This window comes from Aphelocoma coerulescens, unplaced genomic scaffold (assembly GCF_041296385.1).
Source record: "Aphelocoma coerulescens isolate FSJ_1873_10779 unplaced genomic scaffold, UR_Acoe_1.0 HiC_scaffold_452, whole genome shotgun sequence".
NCBI lineage: Eukaryota > Metazoa > Chordata > Aves > Passeriformes > Corvidae > Aphelocoma > Aphelocoma coerulescens.
This window is the reverse complement of record NW_027183796.1, coordinates 3,393-13,398: the sequence shown is the minus strand read 5'-3', so window position 1 is coordinate 13,398 and position 10,006 is coordinate 3,393. Positions and strand designations below refer to the sequence as shown.

The window sequence follows — 10,006 nt, the reverse complement described above, 5'->3', positions numbered from 1 at the left end:
CCTTACGCGCCGCCGTCCGTCCCGGTGCGCGCGTTCCGCGCAGGCGCGCGCAGGGGCAGCCCGGCGTGGGCTCTGCGCAGGCGCCGTGCGGGCACCGCGGGGTCCTCGAGCGCCGTGAGGGGAGCGGGGCCGCCATGTTGGCCCCGGGAGCGGCGGGACGGGTGCTGAGCCGGGCCCTGAGCCTCAGCCACGGCCTGGTGAGGGCGGCGGCTGCCGGGGGGACCGGGGAGACCGGCGGGGAGGGCTGAGGGGCGCCGGGGGGTCGGTAACGGGCGGCGGGAGGGGCCCTGAGCGTGAAGAGGGTGAGGGCGGAGAGACCCCGGGGATGGAGGGTTGGGCCCGAGGGGCGGTACCGGGAGGCGGCGGGACGGGGCCGGAGTGGGAGCCGGGCCCAAAACCCCCCCAACGGAGCCCTGGGGAGCCCGTAAGGGTCCATGGGAGCCCCCGGACCCTGTAGGCCCCCATAGCCCCCGTTATGGCCCACACACCCCATAGCCCCCAGACCCCATAGCCCCCGTTAGAGCCCCACACACCCCATAGCCCCCCGTTAGAGCCCCACACACCCCATAGCCCCCAGAACCCAAAGCCCCCAGACCCCATAGACCCCTATAGCCCCACACCCCATAGCCCCCAGACCCCATAGCCCCCCGTTAGAGCCCCACACACCCCAACCCCCAGAGCCCAAAGCCCCCAGACCCCATAGACCCCTATAGCCCCACACCCCAGAGCCCCCAGACCCCCTAGCCCCCCGTTAGAGCCCCACACAAACCCCATAGCCCCCAGGCCCCATAGCCCCCTGTTGCAGCCTCACACACCCCATAGCCCCCAGACCCTATAGACCCCTATAGTCTCCAGACCCCATAGCCCCCAGACCCCATAGCCCCCTGTTAGAGCCCCACACACCCCATAGCCCCCAGACCCCATAGCCCCCCGTTATAACCCCCCGTTATAAGCCCCCGTTATAGCCCCCAGACCCCATAGCCCCCAGACCCTATAGACCCCGTTAGAGCCCCACACACCCCATAGCCCCCGTTATAGCCCCACACACCCCATAGCCCCCAGACCCCATAGCCCCCCGTTAGAGCCCCACACACCCCATAGCCCCCAGACCCTATAGACCCCTATAGCCCCCAGACCCCATAACGCCAAGACCCCATAGCCCCCGTGGCCGCCTTGCCCTTGTTGCCCTCGTTGCCCACCTTGCCCTCTTTGCCCTCCTTGCCCGCATTACCCACCTTGCCCTCCTTGCCCTCCTTGCCCTCCTTGCCCCCGTTGCCCCCGTTGCCCCCGTTGCCCCTGTTGCCCCTGTTGCCCTCCTTGCCCTCCTTGCCCACCTTGCCCTCGTTGCCCTCCTTGCTCACCTTGCTCACCTTGCCCTCGTTGCCCTCGCTACCCCCATTGCCCTCCTTGCCCTCGTTGCCCTCCTTGCCCTCGTTGCCCTCCTTGCCCTCGTTGCCAACCTTGCCCTCTTTGCCCCCTTGCCCTCCTTGCCCTCGTTGCCCTCCTTGCCCTCGTTGCCAACCTTGCCCTCTTTGCCCCCTTGCCCTCGTTGCCCCCGTTGCCCTCCTTGCCCCCGTTGCCCCCATTACCCCTGTTGCCTTCCTTGCCCACCTTGCCCTCCTTGCCCACCTTGCCCCCATTGCCCTCGTTGCCCCCATTTCCCCTGTTACCCTCGTTGCCCCCGTTGCCCGCCTTGCCCTCGTTGCCCCCGTTGCCCCCATTGCCCTCGTTGCCCCCATTGCCCTCGTTGCCCCCATTGCCCTCCTTGCCCTCCTTGCCCTCCTTGCTCACCTTGCCCTCGTTGCCCTCGTTGCCCCTTGCCCCCCTTGCCCCCGTTGCCCTCCTTGCCCCCGTTGCCCTCCTTGCCCCCGTTGCCCTCCTTGCCCACCTTGCCCACCTTGCCCTCATTTCCCACCTTGCCCTCCCTGCCCTCCCTGCCCTCCTTGCTCTCCTTGCCCTCGTGCCCTCCTTGCCCACCTTGCCCTCCTTGCCGCCGTTGCCCCCATTACCCCCGTTGCCTTCCTTGCCCACCTTGCCCTCGTTGCCCACCTTGCCCTCCTTGCCTTGCTTGCCCCCGTTTCCCCCGTTACCCTCCCTGCCCTCGTTGCCCGCCTTGCCCTCGTTGCCTTCCTTACCCTCATTGCCCTCGTTGCCCTCCTTGCCCCCATTGCCCCTGTTGCCCCCATTGCCCCCGCTGCCCCCGTTGCCCTCCTTGCCCGCGGTGCCAGTGTCCGTGTGCGGCCCCGCAGGGCTCGGTGCAGCTGGAGCGCTGCTGGCCGGTGCCGCTGGCCCGGGCCGGGGCCGCCCCCCGGCTGCACCCGCGGCGCCACCGCGTCTTCCGCCTGCTCCGGGACGGCAAACACGAGCCCCGGGGAACCCTGGAGCTGCTGCTGAGCCGCGCCGTGCCCGGTGAGTGCCCTGCCCGGGAGCCATTCCTGGCATTCCCACCCTGCCCGGGAGCCGTTCCCGGCATTCCCACCCTGCCCAGGAGCCATTCCCGGCATTCCCACCCTGCCCGGGAGCCATTCCTGGCATTCCCATCCTGCCCCGGGAGCCATTCCTGGCATTCCCATCCTGCCCCGGGAGCCATTCCTGGCATTCCCACCCTGCCCGGGAGCTGTTCCCGGCATTCCCACCCTGCCCGGGAGCCGTTCCTGGCATTCCCATCCTGCCCCGGGAGCCATTCCCGGCATGCCCAGCCCTGCCCGGGAGCCCCGGGGGATTCCCAGCCCTGCCCGGGAGCCCCGGGGGATTCCCAGCCCTGCCCGGGAGCCATTCCCGGCATTCCCACCCTGCCCAGGAGCCGTTCCTGGCATTCCCACCCTGCTCAGGGAGCCCTGGGGGATTCCCATCCTGCCCAGGAGCCATTCCCGGCATTCCCACCCTGCCCAGGAGCCATTCCCGGCATTCCCACCCTGCCCAGGAGCCATTCCCGGCATTCCCACCCTGCCCGGGAGCCGTTCCCGGCATTCCCACCCTGCCCAGGAGCCGTTCCTGGCATTCCCACCCTGCTCAGGGAGCCCTGGGGGATTCCCATCCTGCCCAGGAGCCATTCCTGGCATTCCCACCCTGCCCAGGAGCCATTCCCGGCATTCCCACCCTGCCCGGGAGCCGTTCCTGGCATTCCCACCCTGCCCCGGGAGCCATTCCCGGCATTCCCACCCTGCCCGGGAGCCGTTCCTGGCATTCCCACCCTGCCCAGGAGCCGTTCCCGGCATTCCCACCCTGCCCGGGAGCCGTTCCTGGCATTCCCACCCTGCCCGGGAGCCATTCCTGGCATTCCCACCCTGCCCGGGAGCCATTCCTGGCATTCCCATCCTGCCCCGGGAGCCATTCCTGGCATTCCCACCCTGCCCGGGAGCCATTCCTGGCATTCCCACCCTGCCCGGGAGCCGTTCCTGGCATTCCCAGCCCTGCCCAGGGAGCTCCTGGGGGGGATTCCCAGCCCTGCCCAGGAGCTCTGGGCCATTCCCGGCATTCCCAGAGCCCCGGGCCATTCCCGGCATTCCCAGCCCTGCCCAGGGAGCCCCAGGCCATTCCCGGGATTCCCAGCCCTTCCCAGGAGCTCTGGGCCATTCCTGGCATTCCCAGAGCCCCGGGCCATTCCTGGCATTCCCAGCCCTGCCCAGGGAGCCCCAGGCCATTCCTGGCATTCCCAGCCCTGCCCAGGGAGCTCCCGGGGGGGATTCCCAGCCCTTCCCAGGAGCTCTGGGCCATTCCTGGCATTCCCAGAGCCCCGGGCCATTCCTGGCATTCCCAGCCCTGCCCAGGGAGCCCTGGGCCATTCCCGGGATTCTCAGCCCTGCCCGGGGAGTTCCAGGGAGCCCCAGGCCATTCCCAGCATTCCCAGCCCTTCCCGGGATTCCCAGCCCTTCCCGGGGATCCCACATTCCCGGGGAGCCCGCATTCCCGGAGATCCCCTGTTCCCGGTCCCTTCCCAGGATTCCCAGCCCTTCCCGGGGATCCCTTCATTCCCAGCCCTTTCCCAAGGATCCCTGCATTCCCAGCCCCTTCCTGGAATTCCCAGCCCTTTCCAGGGATCCCTTCATTCCCAGCCCTTTCCCAGGGATCCCTGCATTCCCAGCCCCTTCCTGGAATTCCCAGCCCTTTCCAGGGATCCCTTCATTCCCAGCCCTTCCCGGGGATCCCTTCATTCCCAGCCCTTTCCCAAGGATCCCTGCATTCCCAGCCCCTTCCTGGAATTCCCAGCCCTTTCCAGGGATCCCTTCATTCCCAGTCCTTCCCGGGGCCTTCCCAAGGATCCCTGCATTCCCAGCCCCTTCCCGGGATTCCCAGCCCTTCCCGGGGATCCCTTTGTTCCCAGCCCCTTCCTGGAATTCCCAGCCCTTCCCAGGGATTCCACATTCCCAGCCCTTCCTGGGGATTCCACATTCCCGGCCCCTTCCCGGAATTCCCAGCCCTTCCCAGGGATCCCTTTGTTCCCGCCCCTTCCTGGAATTCCCAGCCCTTCCCGTCCCCTTCCCGGGGATCTCTGCATTCCCAGCCCTTCCTGGGAATCTTTTCATTCCCAGCCCCTTCCCAGGCATCCCTTCATTCCCGGCCCTTCCTGGAATTCCCAGCCCCTTCCTGGAAATCCTTTCATTCCCAACCCTTTCCCAGGAATTCTCACATTCCCAGCCCATTTCCAGCTCTTTTCATCCCATTTTATCCCGGAAATCCCTTCATTCCCAGCCCCTTTCCCAGGAATTCCCACATTCCCAGCCCCTTCCTGGAAATCCCTTCATTCCCAGCCCCTTTCCCAGGAATTCCCACATTCCCAGCCCTTCCTGGAAATCCCTTCATTCCCAACCCTTTCCCAGGAATTCCCCCATTCCCAGCCCTTCCTGGAAATCCCTTCATTCCCAACCCTTTCCCAGGAATTCTCACGTTCCCAGCCCATTTCCAGCTCTTTTCATCCCATTTTATCCTGGAAATCCTTTCATTCCCAGCCCTTTTCCAAGGAATTCCCACATTCCCAGCCCCTTCCTGGAAATCCCTTCATTCCCAGCCCCTTTCCCAAGGAATTCCCACATTCCCAGCCCATTTCCAGCTCTTTTCATCCCATTTTATCCTGGAAATCCCTTCATTCCCAACCCTTTCCCAGGAATTCCCCCATTCCCAGCCCTTCCTGGAAATCCCTTCATTCCCAACCCTTTCCCAGGAATTCCCACATTCCCAGCCCTTCCTGGAAATCCCTTCATTCCCAGCCCTTTCCCAGGAATTCCCCCATTCCCAGCCCTTCCTGGAAATCCCTTCATTCCCAGCCCCTTTCCCAGGAATTCCCACATTCCCAGCCCCTTCCCAGGAATCCCTTCATTCCCAACCTTTTCCCGGGAATTCCCACATTTCCAGATCATTTCCAGCTCTTTTCATCCCATTTTGTCCGAGAATTCCATGGAATTTCTGCCCAATTTCGTGGAATTCCTTTATAATTTCCATGGAATTCCCTTATAATTTCTGTGGAATTCCTTTATAATTTTTTGGAATTTTGGTTCAATCCGTGGAATTCCTTTATAATTCCACAGAATTCAATCCACGGAATTTCTCTTCAGTTTCCATGGAATTCCTGTCCAATTTTATGGAATTCCTTTATAATTGCATGGAATTCCTGCTCAATCCATGGAACTCAACCCCTTTGGGATTTTCCCACCATTCCCAGCTGATTTTGGACCTCCCAAACCCAAAAACTCCATGGAATTCCTGTCCAATTTCATGGAATTCCTTTATAATTTCCATAGAATTCCTGTTTAATCCATGGAATTCGTTTCTAATTTCTTGGAATTCTTGTCTTATTCCATGGAATTTCTCTTTAATTTCCATGGAATTCTTGTTCAATTTTATGGAATTCCTTTGTATTTTCCATGGAATTCTTGTTTAATGCATGGAATTCCTTTATAATTTCCTGGAATTCTTGTTCAATTCCATGGAATTCCTTTATAATTCCCATGGAATTCCTGTTCAATCCATGGAATTCGATTCTAATTTCCATGGAATTCCTTTATAATTTTCTGGAATTCTTGTCCCGTTCCATGGAATTTCTTTTTAGTTCCCATGGAATTCCTGTCAATTTTCATGGATTCCTTTATAATTCCCATGGAATTCCTGTCCAATTCCATGGAATTCCTTTATAATTCCATAGAATTCCTGTTCAATTCCATGGAATTCCTTTATAATTTCTCGGAATTCCTTTATAATTTCCTGGAATTCCTGTCCAATTTTATGAAATTTCTCTTTAATTCCCATTGAATTTTTGTCCAATCCATGGAATTCCTTTATAATTTCCTGGAATTCCTTTCCAATTCCATGGAATTTCTCTTTAATTTCCATGGAATTCCTGTTCAATCCATGGAATTTCTCTTTAATTCCCATGGAATTCCTGTCAATTTTCATGGAATTCCTTTATAATTCCATGGAATTCCAGCTCAATCCATGGAATTCCTTTATAATCCCACAGAATTCACCCTTTGGGATTTTCCCACCATTCCCAGCTGATTTTGAACCTCCCAATTCCAACAATTCCATGGAATTCCTGTCCAATTTCATAGAATTTCTCTTTTAATTTTCATGGAATTCTTGTTCAATCTATGGAATTCCTTTATAATTTCCTGGAATTTTTGTTCAATTCCATGGAATTCCTTTATAATTCCCATGGAATTCCTGTTCAATCCATGGAATTCGATTCTAATTTCCATGGAATTCCTTTATAATTTTCTGGAATTCTTGTCCCGTTCCATGGAATTTCTCTTTAATTCTCATGGAATTCCTGTCAATTTTCATGGATTCCTTTATAATTCCCATAGAATTCCTGTCCAATTCCATGGAATTCCTTTATAATTTCTCGGAATTCCTTTATAATTTCCTGGAATTCCTGTCCAATTTTATGAAATTTCTCTTTAATTCCCATTGAATTTTTGTCCAATCCATGGAATTCCTTTATAATTTCCTGGAATTCCTTTCCAATTCCATGGAATTTCTCTTTAATTTCCATGGAATTCCTGTTCAATCCATGGAATTTCTCTTTAATTCCCATGGAATTCCTGTCAATTTTCATGGAATTCCTTTATAATTCCATGGAATTCCAGCTCAATCCATGGAATTCCTTTATAATCCCCCAGAATTCACCCTTTGGGATTTTCCCACCATTCCCAGCTGAGTCTGGACCTCCCAATTCCAACAATTCCATGGAATTCCTGTCCAATTTCATAGAATTTCTCTTTTAATTTTCATGGAATTCTTGTTCAATTTCATGGAATTCCTTTGTATTTTCCATGGAATTCCTGTCCAATCCATGGAATTTCTTTATAATTTCCTGGAATTCTTTTCGAATTCCATGGAATTTCTCTTTAATTCCTGTGGAATTCCTTTATAATTTGCTGGAATTCCTGTCCAATATTATGAAATTTCTTTTTAATTTCCATGGAATTCCTGTCAATTCCCATGGAATTCCTTTATATTTTCCATGGAATTCCTGTCCAATTCCACAGAATTCCTTTATAATTTCTGTGGAATTCCTGTTCAATCCATGGAATTTCTCTTTAATTCCCATGGAATTCCTGTCAATTTTCATGGAATTCCTTTATAATTCCATGGAATTCCTGTTCAATCCATGGAATTCCTTTATAATCCCACAGAATTCACCCTTTGGGATTTTCCCACCATTCCCAGCTGATTTTGGACCTCCCAATTCCAACAATTCCATGGAATTTCTCTTTAATTTCCATGGAATTCCTGTCAATTTCCATGGAATTCCTTTATATTTTCCATGGAATTCCTGTCCAATCCGTGGAATTCGATTCTAATTTCCATGGAATTTTTTTATAATTTCCTGGAATTCATTTCCAATTCCATGGAATTTCTCTATAATTCCCATAGAATTCCTGTCCAATTTCATGGAATTCCTTTATAATTCCCACGGAATTCCTGTTCAGTCCATGGAATTCGATTCTAATTTCCATGGAATTTTTTTATAATTTTCGGGAATTCTTTTCCAATTCCATGGAATTTCTCTTTAATTCCCATGGAATTCCTGTCAATTTTCATGGAATTCCTTTATAATTCCCATGGAATTTCTGCTCAATCCATGGAATTCCTTTATAATTCCCATGGAACTCCTGTTCAATCCATGGAATTCGATTCTAATTTCCATGGAATTCCTTTATAATTTTCTGGAATTCTTGTCTCGTTCCACGGAATTTCTTTTTAGTTCCCATGGAATTCCTGTCAATTTTCATGGAATTCCTTTATAATTCCATGGAATTCCTGTTCAATCCATGGAATTCCTTTATAATCCCACAGAATTCACCCTTTGGGATTTTCCCACCATTCCCAGCTGATTTTGGACCTCCCAATTCCAACAATTCCATGGAATTTCTCTTTAATTTCCATGGAATTCTTGTCCAATCCATGGAATTCCTTTATAATTTCCTGGAATTCCTGTCCAATTCCATGGAATTCCTTTATAATTCCATGGAATTCCTGCTCAATCCATGGAACTCAACCCCTTTGGGATTTTCCCACCATTCCCAGCTGATTTTGGACCTCCCAAACCCAAAAACTCCATGGAATTCCTGTCCAATTTCATGGAATTCCTTTATAATTTCCATAGAATTCCTGTTTAATCCATGGAATTCGTTTCTAATTTCTTGGAATTCTTGTCTTATTCCATGGAATTTCTCTTTAATTTCCATGGAATTCTTGTTCAATTTTATGGAATTCCTTTGTATTTTCCATGGAATTCTTGTTTAATGCATGGAATTCCTTTATAATTTCCTGGAATTCTTGTTCAATTCCATGGAATTCCTTTATAATTCCCATGGAATTCCTGTTCAATCCATGGAATTCGATTCTAATTTCCATGGAATTTTTTTATAATTTTCGGGAATTCTTTTCCAATTCCATGGAATTTCTCTTTAATTCCCATGGAATTCCTGTCCAATTCCATGGAATTCCTGCTCAATCCATGGAATTCCTTTATAATTCCCATGGAATTCCTTTCCAATTCCCAAGAATTCCTTTCCAATTCCCCAGAATTCCTTTCCAATTCCCAAGAATTCCTTTCCAATTCCCAAGAATTCCTTTCCAATTCCCAAGAATTCCTTTCCAATTCCCAAGAATTCCCGCCCGATTTTACGAAATCTCTCCATAATTCCCACAAAATTCCTTCACCCCCCCCCCCCGCCCCCAATTCCCATCCCCCACACCCCCCCCCCTCCCCTTTATGCCCCCCCCGCCCTTCCCAGCTGATTTTTGGGATCGTTCCCAGGTTTGGGGAATCGCGGGGACCTCGTGAGGGTCCCGAAGCACCGGGGCCGGAACCGGCTGCTGCCGCAGGGGGCGGCCCTCTACCCATCCCCCACCAACCTCCGGGAGCACAGCGAGGTCAGCAGGGCCCATAGGGGGGGTTGGGGGGTTTTGGGGTTTTTGGGGTTTTTTAGGTTTTTTTTTTAGGGTTTTTAGGGATTTTTTTTGGATTTTTTGGGGATTTTTTTGAGGTTTTTTGGGATTTTTTGGGGATTTTTTTGGGTTTTTTTGTGGTTTTTGGGGTTTTTTTTTAGGGATTTTTAGGGGTTTTTTTGGATTTTTTTGACGGTTTTCTGGGATTTTTTTGTGGATTTTTAGGGTTTTTTTAGGGTTTTTTTAGGGTTTTTTTAGTGTTTTTTTGAGGTTTTTTGGGGGTTTTTTGGGGATTTTTTGGAGGTTTTTTGTGGATTTTTAGGGGTTTTTTAGGGTTTTTTAGGGTTTTTTTGGGGTTTTTTTTGAGTTTTTTTTGGTTTTTCTTAGGATTTTTGGGGGGTTTTTTGTAGATTTTTTGGTTTTTTTTGGGGATTTTTTTGTGGTTTTTTAGGGATTTTTTGTGGTTTTTTGGGGATTTTTTGGGGATTTTTTTGAGTTTTTTTAGGGATTTTTTGGGGTTTTTTTGGGATTTTTTGGTGGTTTTTTGAGGGTTTTTTTGTTTTTTTTGTTTTTTTGTTTTGTTTTGTTTTGTTTTTTTGAGGTTTTTTGGGTT

The 10,006-nt window shown here is 52.0% G+C and overlaps 1 protein-coding gene across 1 annotated transcript; it reads left to right on the top strand.

Annotated features, from left to right (window-relative positions):
• Positions 1-67: 67 nt before the first annotated feature.
• Positions 68-9,378, top strand: MRPL9 (mitochondrial ribosomal protein L9; the record flags this gene model as incomplete). The annotated part of the gene is made up of 3 exons (XM_068999503.1): positions 68-197; positions 2,250-2,409; positions 9,263-9,378. Coding segments are annotated over exons 1-3 (339 nt in total), but the record flags the coding sequence as incomplete, so codon positions are not given.
• Positions 9,379-10,006: the final 628 nt, after the last annotated feature.